The sequence below is a fragment of the Mchenga conophoros genome, linkage group LG16 (genome assembly GCF_057382185.1).
Source record: "Mchenga conophoros isolate Kocher_MC1m ecotype Shallow Benthic linkage group LG16, M_conophoros_male_GT1.1, whole genome shotgun sequence".
In the NCBI taxonomy this organism is placed as follows: domain Eukaryota; kingdom Metazoa; phylum Chordata; class Actinopteri; order Cichliformes; family Cichlidae; genus Mchenga; species Mchenga conophoros.
Genome location: NC_140541.1, coordinates 27493288 through 27512935, shown reverse-complemented (window position 1 = coordinate 27512935; position 19648 = coordinate 27493288). Strand labels below are relative to the sequence as shown.

Below are 19648 nucleotides of genomic sequence, written 5' to 3'. Positions count from 1 at the left end.
CAGGACTGCAATGATGCCATTACACATGGACATAACATTTCAGTTTGTAGCTCTTCCACTGTCAAATCTTTGAAGCCAGTGCAAACAGACTGTGGGTACGGTTAAATCAGTCCTCATTCATTACATCACAGTCTGAACCTCACGCTGTACCAGTAGATGGTACCAGTAGATGTGTTGCCTATAAACATCCCAGCCTTTAATGAAGTAGACAAACACAATCCATCATCATAAAAATACAAAGATTTATTTAGAAAGAAGAAAAGCTCCCATATAATACTGTTTATTCCTTAAATATAAGTGTAGTACAAATGTGTCTCAGGCAAGCATTTATCCAGTAGGCATCGATGTGTTTCCCTGGATGTGATCACAAACTGGATAACGTAGTTTTTAGGTTTAATACAGATAAGGCACTATTACCTTTAACTAGTGTAAATACAGTAAGTTTTTTTTTTTTTTTTTTAATCATTGAAACCAGCAGCGGTTTATGCTGGAGTATTGCTGAGAAAGTGTTTCACACAGTTAAAAAGTCCGAAAAGCGATGAACAGAAATATGTAGAATACAGTCTTCAGAGAAATACAATTCTCCCTCAAACAGCGACTCGGTGTGATGCATTTTTTCCCCGTGAGTCAGCTCTTCTCATACAGACAGGACTGCAAGCGTCAACGGTTTGTGTCAATATATAAAAAAAATAAAATAAAAATGAAAATAAGAGAGCAAGTAAAACAAAAAATATATGTATAAAAATACACAGTAACATGTACCTACTCCCAAACCAAGCCTCTGTTTTACCCTCCTCAGAAAACCGTTTAACTGTAAACCTCGGCAGAGAAGTGAAACACTCTGAACCAATTTGTTCCCTTTGGAACAACCGCAAGAGAACGTGTGAGGTTCCTAACAGTGTTTTTGGGGGTTTTTTTAGTTAATGCTAGTATGTTCAGATTGAAGATTTAGAGCATCAAGGTGGTGTACCAAACAAAGAGAATATAAAAAACTAGAAAGAAACAGGGAAATATAATATCCTGTGACACTTCTGACAACTCTTAATGACAGAAACACTAGACAAACCTGTAAAAATGGTGATGGATTATTACATATGGTGCTGACAAGCTGAAAGTGAATTGTACCTCACAGGAACCACTTCACTGCTAGAAAGATAAAAAATTAAATACATGATTCATTTTAAAACCCATTTTGGACTTTGTTGAACTGATTTATGTGGGCGGTTTCTTTAGTGTTACAACTGGCCACAGGGGTGTGGAAAGGGTGTGGGGTATAATGTCACCGGTTTTGCTGGTCACAACTGAGAATCTTCACATGAAACCAGAACTGAAAAAAAGAACAAGAGAGAGACATATGAGCAACTTACAGAATTTCCCGTTTGCAGTTAATCAGTGACAATAACTTAAACATCTTACATGTGCACAGATCTTAAACATCCTCATTAGTTATCAGATTTGATACCCTTGAGTTCAATGAGTATGTCTTCATCTGCACTGTCTCTTAGAGAACAAGTAATTAATGACCTGTGCAGGGGTGCTTACTCACAATATGATATTATGATTATATATGTATAAAGGAACACTTTTTAATCAAAGTATAGCATCACACCAGGTAAACTTCTGGGGTATTGATCTGGCCAGTTAAGGAGCAGAGGTGTTTATGAAATTAACAACAGGAGCACTAAGAGGCAACAATTGCTCCTTTTCCATTATTACCTACTCAGATCGACTTTTCAGGGGTTTTCCATTAGGTCATAGTACCTGGTACCAGATATTAAAATAGTACCTGACCAGCCGGGGTTCCAAGCAATCTGAGCAGGTATTAAAAATATGACATCTACAGACTGCATGCCACGATTGGCTGGTCAGTGGCATCACTCGAGGAGTCATGAGTTTTTTGATAACTTCACAAAAATCAACTGTAATTTTAAGCCATCATTTTTTCTTTGGTTTGATGAATTCAGCCGTCTGTATGTTGATAATTTTCATTTCCAAAAAACAATGTGGAATCTATTTATTCCTAACACATTACTCAGATGTCCAGTATGACTCGCCCCCCAGTATTCCATAAAAGCACAGGCATTGGTATTTGCAGAATTCTCTTACTTCTTCCGGTCTTTGTCCTTCTTGCCATTGGCAGTGAGGCTCTGGGCCTGCAGGAGTTGGGCAGCAGCTTTTCTCTTGCCGAAGGAGCTTAGGTCGTCATCAAGAAGCCGCTTCTTCTCCTCCAAAGCAGCTTTCTCTTCTGCATGGAGGCGCTTGAGCTGCTCAAAACGACTCTGGAGCTGAAAGAATGAGATGTGACAACACATGTTCATTATATAATACTTACTTTCACACGTCGAACAAATTGAATGTAAAAGTGTAGAAAGGTAGACTGATTGGGTGAAAACAAAACATCAGTGAATTTTTTTTTATAATAGAGCATAAAACTGAAAGCGGAATATAAATAAATGACTTCTTTAATGGGGAAAAATGGAAAAGCTGACTTTATTTTTCCAATAGGAAACACTTTACTTTAATCTCTTCAGCTGATGCGAGATTTTATTTGTCTATTAAATATAAAGAATAGGAAACTCGGGGCAAAAAGCACATTGCTTAAGGTGTGTTGTGAGGACATCAGTTTGCATGTATGCACTGTATACCTCTCTTTCAGCCTCCTTTAGTTCCGCTTCCTTGTCCTTTACCCTCTGCACAAACATCTGCCTCATTTCATCCTCCCTCTTCTGCAGCTCCACCAGAAACTCCTGACGCTTTGCCTCATACGTCTGCTGCAAACTGCAACACACATAACTCAGCTGTAAGTCATATGCCCGTGCATTTTCTCATTTTGTGGATGTATGCATGGGTTTGTGACGTCATACCTGACAGGTTTGCACTCTGAGTCTGTGTCTTTGAAACCAAGCTCTTCAAGCTTGCAGCGTCTGTAAAGCTCGTAATGCCGAGTGTGGGTCTGCTCTCTCAGGTCTTCCATATTTACGCATATGAGCATCTCCCTCAGCTTAACAAAGTCGCAGTGATTCTCATTTTCCACTGACACACACACATCAAAGAAATCAAAGGGTTATTCTTCATAATAAAATACATTCTAAACTTCAAGTTAAAAAAAAAAAAAAATAGTTTCAAGTAGTGCTGGGCGATATGACGATATATATCGCCTGGACGATAGAAAAGTGTCTATCGTGCATTTGTCTTCTATAGTTTCTATCGTTCCTAACCTAATTGTATAAATTATTACATAAAATTTATCATTAAATAGCCTGTTGCAAATATATTAGTGTTGTCTTGTCACTATACATACTCTAACTTTATGCACAAGAAAATAAAGTATAAAAAAAAAAAATTATATTTTTCGTAAAGAAACTCCGTCTTGTGGTTTTGCGACATGGTGCTGCTTTATGTGCACCCGGATTTGCGAGATGCTTTATGGCAACTCAAAACGATGGACGCGCGACAGGTTGCAGTTTCATGCCCGGACATGCAACAGGCAGAGACAGCTACACAGCACCCCAAGAAGAAGCACTTTTACCGAAAAGAGGGGGTACGTCTGTGATTTGGTTACATTTCGGGTTCAACAGCACCGACAGAGCGGAAGACGCCCATTTGCAAGCTATGCCATAAAACTATTCCCGCGCCTGATGGCAACACAACAAATCTCTTCTATCACCTACAGAAGGTCCAAGAAAAAAAATACTCAAGAACCCAGAAAACCCGAGCTAAACCAAGTTGTGAAACAATAGGAGCAAGCTGGAAAAAGAAGAACTATAGCCAGCTGAAGATACAGCAGTCTTTCGCACAATGAGAAAACGTCCCAGGGCCATAAACAAATCACAGTAGCCGCTGTTTTCATTTGATACATTGATATTGCTGCACTAAAATGTTTGTTTCTTATTTGTAACAGTTCTGTTAAATGTCTTTTCAAATTAAAATTGGAGAAAAGTGAGCAATGAAATTTGTCAAACTTTCCAGAGAATAACTGGAAACAAGGTAAAATTGTCGTATATCGTGATATATATCATTATCGTGATATAAAATAATTGATTTGTGATAAATATTTTTTCCATATCGCCCAGCACTAGTTTCAAGCATGACACAAAGTGTAGCCAGTGAAAACCACAGTAAAGGAAAATGTTAAGGTGAACTGCCAAAGCTTTAAAGAAATCCATAAACAGAGTAATTCATCCTACCTTGCACTACACCCCATGGATACTGGCGAGCTTTCACCATCTTGTTTCCAACAGCAACTTCCTCTGTGCTGCCTACTACAGCAAATGGCAAATGACCCTTAAAGAAAAAAAAAAATCATATACAAGACGGATTCATGCATCTGAAGCAAAAGACACAGCTTGGAAAAATACTTTAACTAAAGCTGTTGTAGATCAAACGCCTACGCTAATATTCTCACTTAAAATCACAGATTCCTTTTACACCTCAGAAATGTTTCCTTTGACAAAACAAAACACACACGGTGTGTGTCTGAAATTTGAATTATATGTTTCGAACATTTCTGCCAGTAAAAACATTCACCTAAACCTGTATCTGAGAAAAGTCTGTGTGTGTGTGTGTTTCCTTACATTCATTGTAGTGTTGACTTTGGCCACCGTCTCATCATCCAGTGGGAACTGGTATATCTGGACACCATTGCTGACCAGCTCACTCATGATCTTGATCTTGAACTTGTGCAGTTCACTCTTGCTGATTGTGTCGGCCTTGGCAATCACTGGAATGATATTCACCTACAGACAGATGTGATAAATGTTCATGATAAGCATAGTGACAGTATTTTTTACAAATACATGCCAGCTACAGAAAACAACTTTTCATGCCATCTGTGAAATAAAATAATAATAATAATTAAAAACAAAATGATAATCTGATAATCCAGTTTACCATCAAACATATTTTCACCATGTCTTTGTTATGATGGAGTCACACTTTAGCTTCCATTTTCATAGTCAGACCTTCATCTCCATTAACATCCAATGCCTCAAATGCACAAAATTATAAATCCACTAAAGAATGCAAGGCCGCACTGATATCAGTAGCTTGATATGGTTCAATGACACTGAGAACTAAGACATGCAAACCACTGCATTTCCCCTCAGTATGCTAAAGGACATTTATATACAGATAAATACTGAAAAATATAAAATAGAAACAAATAAATGTATTTTCATCACAGCTATCACATTAATTTAGAGACTTTTATTCTCAATAAGAACTAAATACCATGACAGCAACTACTGTTGTCTTTAAGCTGCATGTAGACAATATATAAAATTCAAAACACTAAATTCACAAAGTTATCTTCAATAAAAAGAGCAACTCCTGATATCACAGGCATCCACTAATTGAGCTAAAACAAGTTGTTTTCACAGCACAGCATACCGTGAAAGTACATGTAGACACATTAAATACATCCTGTCATCAGACTGGTAACAGTATCACTTAACAAGAACGGGAACTGTATTTGTTGTCTCTCTCTTTATCAGAAATTCTTTCTCCTAAAACTATTTTTTGCTAAGTGTTATAAAAACCATGTTTTCTGAATGTCATTTCTGTCCCAGCAGTTCACCACGCTGTCCCACATTCCTGTCTGTCTGTCACGTTGTCAAACCAAACTGGGACCTGGAATGACTTGTTGTCATTGGGCGAGCTTCTGGGGCCAGACCACACACACCCATACACACATACAGAATACACACACACTGACCCCAGCAGAGAAGTCTTAAGAGATCTGATCCAACAGCTGTCTGAGTGACTGCCTGTCTGTCACTGCTGCAGATTGAACAATTGGCTCTTTCTGTGTGGTTCTGTACACTGACACAGAAGGACAACTCGAGTGTGTGTGCGTGAGGTGATTACAGCATTCCAGTGCTGCTTCTATCCCTTTCACACGCAAATCCAGGGTTACCAACACTCCAGAGCAGCGAAACCACACAAACACACAAAAAGCACAAAGTTGCTACACACAGGGAGCATGGGAAACTCTCTAACCATTTCAAGAGGAATGGATAGAAGGGGGTTCAGTTAGTTGGACAGTGAACCTCTCCCAGCAGTCAGACATAAAAACAACCTCAGTAGCAACTTATACAGAAACTCCCACCATCTCTCCCACACACAACCACATATAATCTGTCTTCATGTTAAATGTTTTCACACTGTATTCCTACTAAAGAAGCACTAAAAGAAGGCACCTTTTGCAGTTGTCGCTTCCAAGTTTGAAATTTATCTCCTGCAAATGCATCATGAACGCATCATTAATCTCCTGTTATCCCTGTAGTTCACTGAAGACAAAGCTATCAAAGTTAAGCCAGCCTTCATCTTCATCCACAGACAGTACAAAAGATGGATGTAACCACAGTGACATCAGCCAGTGGTTTGTGAAATCCTGTTCTAAGCTGAACAGCGTTTGCCATCACCTCCTTGGTCTTTTGAAACTGCGTGTAATAAGAGGAGGATCTGAAACTGAACATATCCTCCATAATTCTCTTGACCAGATTTTTAACTTTTGTTTTTATTATTCAGGATTACCTAAAAATAACAATAAGGTGTTTTACTGAGGTCACAAAGAAAGGAAGTTGAGGGTGGTTTTCAGATAACCTTTTATAAATTCTTTTTTGGAACCACAGTTATTATCCACTGGCGGCCATAAAACGTTTACGGCACTTCAGCATTGGCCTGATTTTTCAGAGTATCTTTTATAATGTTCAATTCGTCATCTTTAGCTCCAAACTAAATGCGGAGATTACAATGCTTTTAGTATATGGTCTACATCATATTCTATTTTTTACTACTCATCTCCACACAACAATTCTTGTCATTGTCTTACCCTTTTAACTGTAATGAAATGGTGCCTTACAGAATGTCTACTGCATTATTGCCCCTTTCCTCATTGGTAATCACTGGCCTGTTGTGGACCGAGGGCAGTGGTCCAGGTCAGGTAGACAACTTAAGCCTGGTTTATGGTCAACGCACACCAAATGCAACGTCACCACAGCCCCGGCATTGTTTATATTGGCACCTGGAGCAAACCAGCTCAGTTCAGACTTCTCCTGAATGACAGGTTTTCTCCTGAATTCAGCACAGGGCGATCGTGGCTCAAGAGTTGGCAGTTCGTCTTGTAATCGGAAGGTTGCCGGTTCGAGCCCTGGCTCCGGCAGTCTCGGTCGTTGTGTCCTTGGGCAAGACACTTCCCCCGTTGCCTACTGGTGGTGGTCAGAGGGCCCGGTGGCGCCAGTGTCCAGCAGCCTCACCTCTGTCAGTGCGCCCCAGGGCAGCTGTGGCTACAATGTAGCTTGCCATCACCAGTGTGTGAATGGGTGGATGACTAAATGTAGTGTGAAGCGCTGTAGGGTCCTTAGGGACTAAGTAAAGCGCTATACAAATACAGGCCATTTACCATTTTAAAAAAAATCTTGGCATTAGTGCTGGCATAAGAGTAGAAAAGTCAAAACAAGAAGACATGAAAAGCAAGTTGGTTTGGTTTTTTCCTCCAAAACGTATAATCTCTTCAAACCATTTGTATATTCCGGGAATCTTAGCTTCTGTTCTGATATTTACTTAAATGGTAGTTAAAAACCAACATGATCATAGATTTGTGTGTCAGGTCGAAAAGGGAATCGAAAAGGGAAACGACAAGCCCAAACTACACCACAGCATGGCGCATGCCAATAGTTGTGACGTCAGTTTTGGTGAATGCTGCTGTTTGCACAAGTAACAATTGTGAGCACAAACTAGGTTTGAAGGTATGTTGTGACATACACATCAACACACCTGACTCTCCTCAGATCAAATACCAAACATGCCCTTTTAATTACGTTTTAACCTTTGGAGTACATCATCATTCCCCAATGAACAAGTGTAACATATCTAGATGCCAACGCCAATTATATTCTTGTGCTGCAATAATACATTTCAAATGTGAGCCGCCTGACTGAAATGTTGCTGGGCTAGATTTTTTTTTTTAAACTTAAGCCTGCTATTAACTATGCTACTTAGTAGCACTGCAACCACAGACACAGGTAAGTTTCGCCATCAATTACACAAAATGCGTGAAACAACTTGACTTGCTACTTTTTCTACTTCAAACATAAAGAAAACAACTTTAAAACTGACAGATTTTCTTAAGTATTACATTACAGTGACACTGAGAAATACAACACATTTATTATACCCTCTGACATGCAGAAGACACTGTGGTCCTTTCTCCTACCTTGCTGTCTAATTTCTTCATGGTGACCAGATCAAGGGATTTGAGTGAATGGCCTGAGGGGGAAATGAAGTAAAGGCAGGCATGGACTCGTGAGTCATGGTAGTTGTGAAGAGAACGCTTGATTTTTAGCTCCTCCTGGAGATAACTCTCAAATTGCCTGTCAATGTAGTCCACCACAGGCTGGTAGCTAAAAGACATACATAAAGTGATCATCAGTAACTGGCAAGTTCACAACGACAGTAAAATCACTTCACGGCAGTCGCAATCCTCCAACATTAATAACCTACTCAGCTCTTCCCCGTACCTCTCTTGTTTATTCATCTGGTCTCCAAAGCCAACTGTGTTGACCACAGTGAGACGTAGTCTGACGTTGCTCTCCTGCAGGTCATATGTTTGAGCCCGGAGCTTCACCTGAGGTTCAAAGTGGGATGACTCAAAGTTCTCAAAGTTGGTATTAAATAGCGTGTCCATCAGTGTAGACTTGCCTATACCCGTCTCACCTAGGGGCACAAAAGAGACGTATGATGCAATCTTTAGTAACTAAACTTGAAACAGAAACTTTTCAGTACAATTTTATTGTAACTATAACTGCCAGAAAGTCAGATTTATCCAGCAATGCAACTGTGGTCACAATTAATTCTAGCTAAGTGTGCAGGAGCTTTAACATCAGGAATGCCTGACTAAGAGCTGCAAACTGAGATCATTAACTGAATGTTTGTATGCAAAATAAAATTTAGCAATGCATTTCTATTACTATTTAATGACAGACAATCTACCTACGTTTTATAAAGGCAATAAAACTTTCTGAGAGAGTCTATGTTCTGTTATTCCTGTCAATTTGTTCAACAAAAATGTCCACTACTCCTGTCTAAATGACATGACAAATAATAAAAAAAAAATGTCTTAATTTTTTCCTAAATACCAAAAAAAAAATTTTTTTAATTAGCTCATCATCAACAGCAAAAAGAAACTCTGCATACATTATGCAGAGTTTCATCTATGTATCTATGTGTGAGCGACACAGTACCGATGCAGAGAATATTAAAGCAGAAGCCCTGGCAGATGGACTTGTTGACAAGCTGGTCAGGAAGGCTGTCAAAGCCCACATGGCCAGCAAGAGACAAGGACCGGACTCCTTTATCCTGTGGAATAAATTTGACAGGAAAAGCTGGGTTGTAACATTATGATGCTTTTTTTCCTCTCTTATTTCACAAAATATTGCACTTACAAACAAACAGAATCACATAATGCACCGAGTAGTCTAGTCCAGCCAAGATGTTTACGTATTTTTGTCTTTATTCTTTGCCTGATTAGATAAATCTGGTTTTTAAAGCCTGTGTGTGGGCCAAAGAGGAACAAAAGCGGTTAGAAGACGTTAAATAGGACAATAAGATAAATCCACCTAACTTCCAAAAGCCTGAGATAACTTTAAATATCACCGTCGTCCACTTTGTCAGACCTTCTCCAGTCTAAATTAATGAAACTTCCCGAGTGTAGGTGGTCAGCAGCACTGATTTAGATATGCTATGACTAAGAACCTTTAATAACTCTGTGGGCGGTGCTGTGCTTTATTTCTGAATCCTTGTCATTGCTGGAGGTCGAAACGCCAACTTTCATTCAGATTTGTGAGGGCTAATAATCAATGATATTTGTGTCACAAAGCTCCCGCAACGTACAAATACATCTTGCAGCAGGCACGAATTGCACACATATTTTCAAAAGCTTATCACGGAGCTAACGTTAACGATTCTATGAAACTAATGTAGCACTGCTAGTGTAGCCTTAGCCAGCTAGCGCCCTCTCAGCCGTTTACCGTAGTGAAAGGCATAACCGGGGATCTTTTTAAAAAAAAAAAGGTTCAGTGCTTGTGTTGATAGCACATCATACATATGTTGTCGAGTTTTAAACTTTGCCCCGTTTAAACATGAATGTTTTCCATAAGTGTAATAACTGAAAGTTTTCAGGCTAGGAGCTAACTTAACGATAGCCTCGGACACTCCCTGCTCAACTGTCTAGAAAGAAGTTTATTGTCGACAACACAGAGTAAAAAAAAATACTAACCGGCTGCCGCGCAACATCCGAAGAAGCCATAACTTAAGATGGGTCGTAAACAGATTCAGAAATAACTTTAAAAAAATAAAAATTAGAAAAGGATCGACTTCTTTCTCAAAGAATCTCGCTCAATATCGCCCTACTGCTGTCGACAACTGGACAGACGACACCATTAAACACAATGTAGTAATGGGACGATTTTTAAATTTTCTTTATATCGACAGTAATGCAAGTTATGGCAAATTTTGCGGAGGCTCCAATATTTAAATGTTCTACAGCATGTAATTTACAAAAATAAAAGATAAGATAGCGCTGAAAAGCAAGAAAAACTTAATGCAGTAATAAAATCGCCCCCCTTTTCTAATAATGGTACAGCGCAATTTAATTTTCCCAGTGCTTACTTTGGGGACTGTTTGCACCGACAAAACATTAAAATGTATGAAATTAGATTTTTTTTGAGGTGTGATTATTATAATAAAATAACGAAATGAAAAATCATTATATATATCATATTAATTTAAAACTGTTCCATATAGGATCTGCTGTGTATAGCTATGGGGAAATGCATGTAAGACCAACTAACTAATCCGGTTTATATGCTACAGAAGAAAGCTAAAGCAATTATAAATAGATTAAATATTATCAGATTATTATGATCAAGGGATTAGAATATCCATTAAATTGCATGCCTTAAAATTCTACTGTTTCATTGAGCTCCGGACTCCACCGATATTGTACAAAGCACAAAAAATCTCCTTCTAAACTGTATTTGGAGGTTTTAAATTAGAGGGAAAGCATGTTAACTAAGAACAGGGCCAGGACAATTTAAAAACAAATACAAGGTGTATCTGTTATATGGGTAAATGTGAGTAACTGTAATGAGGAATTACGATTGTTCTGTTCACTATGTCATTTTAAAAACAGTCTAAAAATCAGATCGTAAACAAATGTAAAAATGTGGAACAGAATGATTTCCATTGTTTAAAAGAAACATTTATTTTTGTCCTGGTTCTGTTTCGATTCTTCATATTGTATCATCTTTTTTGTATTTTGGTTGAAATCTTAATATAACAAATAAGTACAGGTTTAATAAGCTTAAGGTTCAATTTGCACCTTTTAGGTCAATAATTTGTGCTCTTCCCCTTGAATTTACTTCTTGACTGTTAAGGTGTATTTGTTTACTCAAATAACCTCCTGTTTTTGTTGTTTTGTAAAAATTTTAATAAGGACTGAAAGATCAAGTTCTGCGGTGGATTACTTTTCTTTGTGAGGTGAGGTAAATGTTTTAGGATCAGAATCCTCTTAATCTGGCCAAGTTTTTGCAAAAATACAAGGAGATTGAGTCCGGTTTCCTCACTGCATGCAAAAAGAAACTCCAGCTGGGCATGAAAGATAGCCGTAAATAGGATGAACATAATGCAATCTGGATGAACCTTGGATATTATTTTGAAAAGTTCAAATTGTGCAGTGCAATTATTATTAATACTGTGAGTGTGTTGACCGGAAAAAAATGTGTATTTTATTATATATTATGTATACGCAGTATTTATGGTCACTTTTAAATAACTAGTCGTCTGGGAAGCCCGCGTTTCCGATGAGCACTGGAACGCAACATGATTCTTGCCCCTTGCCTGTGAGACGATGTGAGCGCCCCCTGTCTGAAAGAGCTAAACACTGGTCTTCCCATGGAGGAGAGGAGGAGGCCAGAGAAGAAGATGCTGTCATCCTCTCCTTAAGCGAATGAGCGCGTTAATGGGCTCATTTTTAAACCTTCGTGCGCAAATAACCCAGTGATCTTTGCGCTCTGTCTGAGTCGTTCAGGACGAGGACAATGATGATGATGGCGTCCCGCTGCACAGTGCAAGCCGTGCAGGAGTTCCTGTCGGAGAGAGGAGGGAGGGTCCAACAGATGGAGCTGATCGATCATTTCCTATCGCTGAATGAACAGTCGAAGGAAGGGGTGGATCGCGAGGTGCTGAAAAGCATCGTTGACAGCGTGGGTTTCGTGAAGGTAGAAAACGGCGTGAAATTTGTGTGTTTGAACAGTGAAGGCAGCGGGGCGTCGGTGATGCGTACAGACGTAGATGGCCACGATGGTGCGGAGTGCAATGGCAACATCCAAGAGACGCTGGACAACAACTGTGTCAACGGCAATCATGATAAGGGCGACCAAACAGGTGAGGACGACGGATCCATTGTGTTTGCGTGATTTTTACGCACGTGTTTTATCCATGAATTGCTTTCTTACGTGTAACGTAGGCTGTTTTATCTATATTTTTGTTTATGTACTGTCTACTTGTTTATTTGTAATACAGCACGAATAAATAAAAGGTTTGGCAATTATTTTGTTGTTTTTACAGGCCAATATACGCATACTGCTTCTTTTTTTTTTTCACCGTACAAAATAGTGTTTGATTCAATTTAATTTGGAATCATTTCCTGCCAAAAACACAAAATCCCTAAGGTTCAGGATACTAATGACACCAGTGAGGAAAAATAACAACAACAGCCTGTTAAATTCTGCAGCATGTGATCAAAAGTCTGCATGAAGTTGAATGAACACAAAAAAAATTAATGGTCTTACAGGGGTCCACTTTCCACTGGACAATGACAAACAGACAAATGGCAATAAGAAACCTGCAACCCCATCCCAGAGCAAGACCAGCACAGGAGTTCCTACCCCTGGTGGAGGAGGTGAAGTGAAGCTAAGAGACAGAAGGAGACGAGAGTCAGCTCCAGTTCTTGGGATGCCAGATCTCGACCAGGCCCAACCCGGAGGATCTCATAACCAGCAGACAAGAGGGGCACGCAGGGTGTCTAGAGGGTCACAGCGTGCCATGCTGACCAGCTGCCTGTCTGAAGACAGTGCTCTGGAGGGACTGGACCATATAGGAGATATCCAAACACCCAAAGGAAGTCGCAGGAACTTCATAGAGCTGATGATGAGTAGTTCTCCTCAGGTAGGACACAGTGCTTTTTATTATCATTAAGTATTTGTTGCTTTTGCCCTTCTTTTTTTCTTTCTTTGAATGGCAGCTTTCTGTGGAAAGTAACAGTTTGCTGGGAATTTCTAAATGACTACATTTTGTGCTGTGACACAAAAATCTTAACAAAAGCCACGGCTATTGTATGTTCTGTCAGGTGCGGAGATCTCTGATCAACCGTGGGTCACGCCTCCGGGACTCGGTTAAGAGCGAAGGCGACTCGGCGTCCCTCCTCTCCTCAGCCACTGACGAGGACTGCGCCTCAGTAACCCTGGACCCTCTAGAGCACGAGTGGATGCTGTGCGCCTCAGACGGCCTGTGGGACAGCCTTCAGCCCCTGCTTGCTGTCGAACCCAGCCTGGTGACCAAGAGAGACTTTGTGACTGGTTTTACCTGCCTCCACTGGGCAGCTAAGCAGGGAAAAGCTGAGCTGCTGTCTCAGCTGCTCACCTTTGCCAAAGAGAACACTATACCTGTGAATGTGAATGTGAGATCAAGTGCTGGTTACACACCGCTGCACCTGGCCGCCATGCATGGACGCACCCAGGTGGGTTGCAGGGAGTAGTATCATGTGTTACACCTGCTCAGTGAAGCAGTACATAATTACCTACACTTTATCTGCCCAGGCTAGAAACATTAGCTCAAAACAAGTTAACTGAACTATGGTTGTAAACACAAGTTTAAACACACTCATCCTAGGTGGTTATTTGGGTTTTTTAAGGATTTCTTTGAAGCTTTTTTTCCAGGATGGAATGATTGTACAGAATATATTGTTAATGACAAGAAGTTTGAGCTTATTTTAGATATTCTGCAATCCACATAGCGCCAAAAGTATACATAGGGGTTCAAACGTGCACTGTTATTTGGTTCAATATTCCTTAGCAAGTTGCACCTCAACCACATGTTTTAGTAGCAATATGGATATTTGACCACTCTCCTGTGCAGAGTTGATTCATTTAGAACCTATTACAGATCAGTGCTCTTACCAGAAGCTTAATGTTAGCTTTCTCTATCCCTTCTAGTTTTTTTTTTTTCTGGAAAGGAAAGCGTCTGGACTTCTTTACGTTCAAGTAATGTAAAGAAGTCCAGACGCTTTCCTTTCCAAGCTCCTTAGACTACGATGACCTGGATGACTGAGAACCTTCACAGACACCTTCTAGTTTTTATTTGTGTTTGGGATTAATGCCCTGTTGGAACACCCAGTTGTGGACAAGTTTCAAATGTCTAGTTATTCATTTTTTTAATAATTAGTATTATTATTATTTTGGCATTTTAGCCTTTATTGGATAGAGACGGTGTAGACAGACATGAAAGTGGGGAGAGAGAGGGAAAGAAATGCAGCTACATGGTCGCCTTCTAATATCCATGAAAACGAGACCTCTCATGTTTGCATGCGGTGTGTTTGCATTGACAGGTGGTTCGTGTCCTGCTGTCAGACTGGGATGCAGACCCTGAAGCTCGAGATTACAGCGGGAGGAGACCAATGCAGTACTTGTCCCCACCGCTAGCTGCTGACCTGCTGGAAGAAGGAGTGGTCACCTCACCGGGACCTGAGTCAGACAGTGAGAACAACGGCAGCGGCAGAGGTCGGGGCTGGAGATTTGCCAAAGTCCTCCAAGGGAATCTGAACCCGCTCCGGCTGCTGAATTCACCAACAGAGGCATCAGAAGATGGAACGGGGAACGGGAAGAGTAAAGGGGGGATGCAGAGGAAGACGTCTTTGAGCCGACTGAATGCCCGGCTGCACAGAGGACGCCACAGAGCCCAGATCATCCACAGCGCCTCCTTCAGGGACACAGGAGAGGTGGGAAGAGGAGAGGAGCTACACAGCAGTCCTCTTCGAACGAGACCGCTGTCCAACCTGTTTGGATAAATCGACACCACTCTAAGCCAGCGAGACAGAGCTGTACACCACTCCCAGGTGTTTTTATTTGTAGCATAGGTATCTTTTATTATCTGACAGGTCAGATATTTTAGTGACAAAATATAACAGTGCAGAAACTAACACATTTTACAAAATTTTCTAAAATTCTAGTTTATTTTTGTTCCTGTTGCAGTTATTGTTTGTCACTGAGGGAAGGGTACAGTCACATGACAGTTTATTTGCCTTGGCTAGACTGTGAATTCTTTCAAACTTGATTTTTGTTTTGACTTTTTTTTCCCCCCTTTATTTAATTTGGACAACTAACATCACAAACATAGTTTAAATATGTTACAGTACAGTTATGTTCATAAAAATGCAAAAGCAACAAGCAGTATTGTAGAAAGTTTTCACTTTGAAGCACTTTGGTTTGTTTCCTCACCGCGTTTCTGTTTGCAGAGTAATATATATTTACACACACTATTAGTCTGAAATTAGATGGTGCTGACGTTTTTTTTAGTACATTCCTGTAATGTGAACAAATATTTTATTTTTTAAAGTGGCAGATTTTAATATTCAGACAGTTGAAATCGCAGATTTTTTTTTTTTATAACGAGCAACAGTGTACAGTCATCGTGTTTGCACTTGTCACTTTTTAAAAATTGGTAGTAGAAAAATCCATTTGGGTCCCAAATCATATCTATTTTTTAAAATTCTAGGCATAACATCAAAAGGGGATCAGATTTTTACCTATTTAAATGCAAAATTAACTGATATTCAAAAGGGGCTTGGTAAGTTATTTCTCCATTCATTTTTGTTTATTTAAAGTTGGAGCCAAAAAGAGTTAGGTTCACTAATGGGGAGATGTTGCTAAGAATTGTTTAATTGTTTCCAATTAGCTATACAAAAACACAGATTAGTAGAAGCACAGTCACCAACTTTATATACATTTTTCTACTGCCGATAACGTACCTCAAATTTTCTGAAGCTAATTCACTTGTTTCTACATTGCTTTGTGTGTGGTGTGTATGCAAATGTTCAGACACTGATATTTAGATATTGCTCTCTGAATGTCATTTGCAGAGTTTTGCTTTGTTATCTGACATTTCATTTCTATATTTACTCCAAAAATGTGACACAGGATTCATTGGTTCATAAGGGTAAAGGTTCAGGCAACCACGGTCATAGATATCCGCCGGAAACCACGACATCATATGAAACTGAGACAAAGTCAATATTGTTCCCATATATTAGTCTGACTTTGCATGCACACTGTCATCTATTCATCAAGCTCCGTTTTCTCTAAGGACTCTGGCCAGAATGTGCCATAGGTTTAGCAGCGATTTCTCAAGTGGTTTCCCAAATATGTGAACCTTTCTTCCTCCCAAATTTCATGAATGTTCTGTTACTAATTTGTAGCATTTGTACTTTTATCACGGAGATTCGTGTCATTCTATGTCTTGACACTTTTGATGTAGAGATTTTATGTCATTTTCTCAGCGGCATGAGTAGAGGAAATGGAAATGCAGCACACTGTTGATTCTTATGTCTATATAAAGAAAATGTGTTTTCATTGTAAAATGCTGTGAAGTGATTGTGTGGTGTGAAATCACTGTTAACGAGCCACTTTTGTTTTTGGATTAATGTCTTATCCATAAATGTGAAATAAAGAAGTTTTGTTTTTATTTGCATAATCTAAAGTTTTTAAGTTTGTCAACTACGCTGTATTGTCCCATTGATGCAATGACTGTATAAAGAAACGGCCTCGGTAATAATGAGAAGGTTTAAAATGTAAAGAGCAGCTGTGAATACTCATGTTAACGTTACCAGAATAGATTAAAAATACAATTGAAGCGAGTCGCTTCATCCGCCCTTCCTGCTGACACCAGCTGATTGTCCTTGCCTGTTGGTGCTGAATAATTGATGATCTGACGACCCCAGCTTTGCTCTGGCATTTACAGTATATCCACAACTTCCTGTCCACATGGCCCACCAGACAGATTAGTATCCAGTTCTTATTTTGCACCTCTTGTTATGCAGACTGACCTAAAGTCAACACTGCTGTTGTTGGGATATAAACTCTATTTAATCCATTTTTGCAAATACTTGAAAATCAGATTTTATCGTGTTTATCTTAATATACTTAAGAGAACCTAAGAGGACAATCAGTTTTGTGTTTCCCTGCTATGCTATTTTTGTCATTGGTTAGAGAAAGTATAGAGTACAGAGGAATTTAATGCCCACAAGCTTTCATATGTGTGTGGGGGATACGATACATTTCTCAGTGCCTGAGCCTGAACAGATTACTACAGATCTGCCAATCCTCTTGTTGCTCTGATGTCCTGCTGGCACCCTGTCTGTTCTCTGCTTCGTGTTTCCCAGATCAAACCAACCATATAAAAGCTGGATTACATGTAAACAGTCACAGTGTATCACACAATATGTTTCTTATATAAAACTGAATGCTCTTAAGACAGCTCCTTTGATGATTCTGTAATCTCTGGGGTTTCCCTGGTCTAGAAGTCAAATAATGATTTATAGAGGTCAGAAGTGACGTGCTTTTTTTCTGGTTATGTAGAATCCAGATTTGCCTTAGGCAGGCTATCTACCGGATGACTGCTGATCAGGACAGGATAGAGAGCCTTTTTGACTGCAGTAACTGACCTACATGCACAGTGAAGGGAGTAATGCCTATTATGCAAATTCCTCTGCCATCCTTTCAGGGAAACTGTGCCAACTTTTTAGCCTGGGGCCTCCAACTGTTGGACCAATCCAAGTCCAGTCCATTTTTATCTCACACAGTTACCACAGTGATGATGGCTTTCAGACAAACCCTAATGAGTCACAAACAGTGCCAAATAGATATCAAGTGAGTAACAAATGTGTACTGTCATCAGAGTGCTGTTTGTCTTGTGGCAGATATAAAAAAAGACAGTGAATCCAGCCTGAACCATTTTTTGGTACTGATCAACATTTTTTTTGCATAAACCATATCAGCGATTTGCTAATAAGTAATTAAATTGCAGGCGATCACAATCAATTGCCAAAGTTTCTATTATGTATTAATTATGTGTGTTCTGAAATATATAGCAGGGTGTGTGTTCTTTCTCTTTTTAAATACTGCTAATATATATGTATCTATAAACCTTGGTTATTTACACCAAAAGTCTTGAATAATTTGTGAGCCCGGTTAAAAAAAAAGACCTCACAGATGCATCTGACCCATCTACTGTTCCCTGAAGCCTCGTCAGAAAAGGTCTCAGTGGAAGGAAGCTGAGTACTCAAAGAGAAACCATGCATACTCTCTCTCTCTGTGAGAACTGCAAACTCCACACAGAAAGGCTCCAGACTGGATTCAAACCCTTCTTGCTGTGAGCCGACAGCACTAATCATCAGACCGCCATGTACCCCATGAACATACAAGGAGGAGAGGTACTGATGGTAGATAGGTTTAAATACCTGGTGTCAACCAATGAAAGGCAAGATTTAACAAGATGGTAGTGAGACCTGTTATGATGCTTAGTTTCGAAATGGTGACACTACAAAAAGACAGGAGGCCAAGGCAAAAGTGCCAGAGCTGAAGAAGTTAAGATTTTCGTTGAGAAGATGGAGAGGATTAGAAATGAGCACGTCAGAGGGAGACCTCAGGTTGAGCACAAAGTTAGAGAGGCAAGGCTGACTTAGACATGTGCAGAGGAGGGAGAGTGGACATATTGGACATATGATGTTGAACATGGAGCTCCCAGGCAGGAGGGCCTTATTAAGAAAAAAAATATTGCTGACAATTTTGAGAATAAAGTCAAAAATGTATTTTGAGAAAAAAAAGTTGAAATACTAGTTTGAGACAAAAGCCAAAGGGTGGAGATTATGGTTGCTGTTTGAAGACAAACTCCCAGGTTGCTATACCTTCTACGAAAAGCCTTGAGTAGATGGTAGCCTTGAGTTGTTGAAGCAGAAGAACATGCTAGGACTTTGATATAATGAATGGTGTTTTGAAACTTAAATGGTTAAAATCCTTTTTAAATAATCCTCACTCCATTTGGTTTCTTATACCAAGTAAGGTCTTTAACAAACTGGGGGTATCGATTTTCTCCTCAAATGTGACTTTGAAATTACTAAGCTACCTGTTAAACTCTCTGAATTCCATAAACAGGTCCTTCTGTATTGGAAAATTATATTTAAACATAATTTCACTCTACATAACAGCCCGATTTGGAACAATAGATATATACTGATGAATAGAAAATCTATTTTTATTCAAGATTGGTTCTAGAAAGGTGTTTGGGCAATTGCTCATTTTGTAGATGAGGAGGGACATGCGCTGACATCACGATTTTTGGCAAAAATTTAATATCCAATGTTCTAAAAGTAATTTTAATCGGGTTATAAAATCCATTCCATTGTCACTTAAAAACATAATCGTAAGTGATATAGTATATTCTGACATCTCCCCCAAGTTAAGGCAATTATATATAGATGGTATTCAGTTTTGTGATGTTAAATGCAATAATACATTTCTGAGATCTTCATTAAGGA

General features: G+C 39.4%; 2 protein-coding genes across 3 annotated transcripts; one reads left to right on the top strand and one right to left on the bottom strand.

The window, feature by feature from the left end:
• Nucleotides 1-222: 222 nt before the first annotated feature.
• On the bottom strand, nt 223-10445 carry septin10 (septin 10). Of its 2 annotated transcripts, XM_085249116.1 has the most exons (10): nt 10277-10445; nt 9243-9357; nt 8520-8715; nt 8216-8402; nt 4575-4736; nt 4188-4284; nt 2865-3033; nt 2646-2778; nt 2107-2285; nt 223-1327 (listed from the first exon to the last, which is right to left on the bottom strand). In XM_085249116.1, the coding sequence occupies exons 1-10, from the start codon at nt 10304-10306 to the stop codon at nt 1312-1314; spliced, it is 1284 nt and encodes a 427-aa protein (XP_085105242.1). In that variant the 5' UTR covers nt 10307-10445; the 3' UTR covers nt 223-1311. The 2 variants fall into 2 exon arrangements, with proteins under 2 accessions (XP_085105242.1, XP_085105243.1); XM_085249117.1 differs by lacking the exon at nt 223-1327 and having other exon boundaries at nt 2103-2285.
• Nucleotides 10446-11913: 1468 nt separating this feature from the next.
• sowahca (sosondowah ankyrin repeat domain family Ca) lies at nt 11914-16806 on the top strand. Its single transcript, XM_085250159.1, has 4 exons — nt 11914-12444; nt 12854-13227; nt 13409-13798; nt 14666-16806. The coding sequence occupies exons 1-4, from the start codon at nt 12099-12101 to the stop codon at nt 15122-15124; spliced, it is 1569 nt and encodes a 522-aa protein (XP_085106285.1). The 5' UTR covers nt 11914-12098; the 3' UTR covers nt 15125-16806.
• Nucleotides 16807-19648: the final 2842 nt, after the last annotated feature.

What these genes read in the sequence shown, in the direction of transcription:
- septin10 (XM_085249116.1), bottom strand. Translation starts at nt 10,306, where the DNA reads ATGGCTTCTTCGGATGTTGCGCGGCAGCCG. An exon ending in CGGATGTTGCGCGGCAGCCG is followed by an intron (nt 9,358 to 10,276) that starts GTTAGTATTTTT and finishes TTTATTCCACAG; the next exon opens with GATAAAGGAGTCCGGTCCTT. An exon ending in AAGTCAACACTACAATGAAT is followed by an intron (nt 4,285 to 4,574) that starts GTAAGGAAACAC and finishes TTTTTCTTTAAG; the next exon opens with GGTCATTTGCCATTTGCTGT.
- sowahca (XM_085250159.1), top strand. Translation starts at nt 12,099, where the DNA reads ATGATGATGATGGCGTCCCGCTGCACAGTGCAAGCCGTGCAGGAGTTC. An exon ending in TGATAAGGGCGACCAAACAG is followed by an intron (nt 12,445 to 12,853) that starts GTGAGGACGACG and finishes ATGGTCTTACAG; the next exon opens with GGGTCCACTTTCCACTGGAC. An exon ending in CCATGCATGGACGCACCCAG is followed by an intron (nt 13,799 to 14,665) that starts GTGGGTTGCAGG and finishes TTGCATTGACAG; the next exon opens with GTGGTTCGTGTCCTGCTGTC.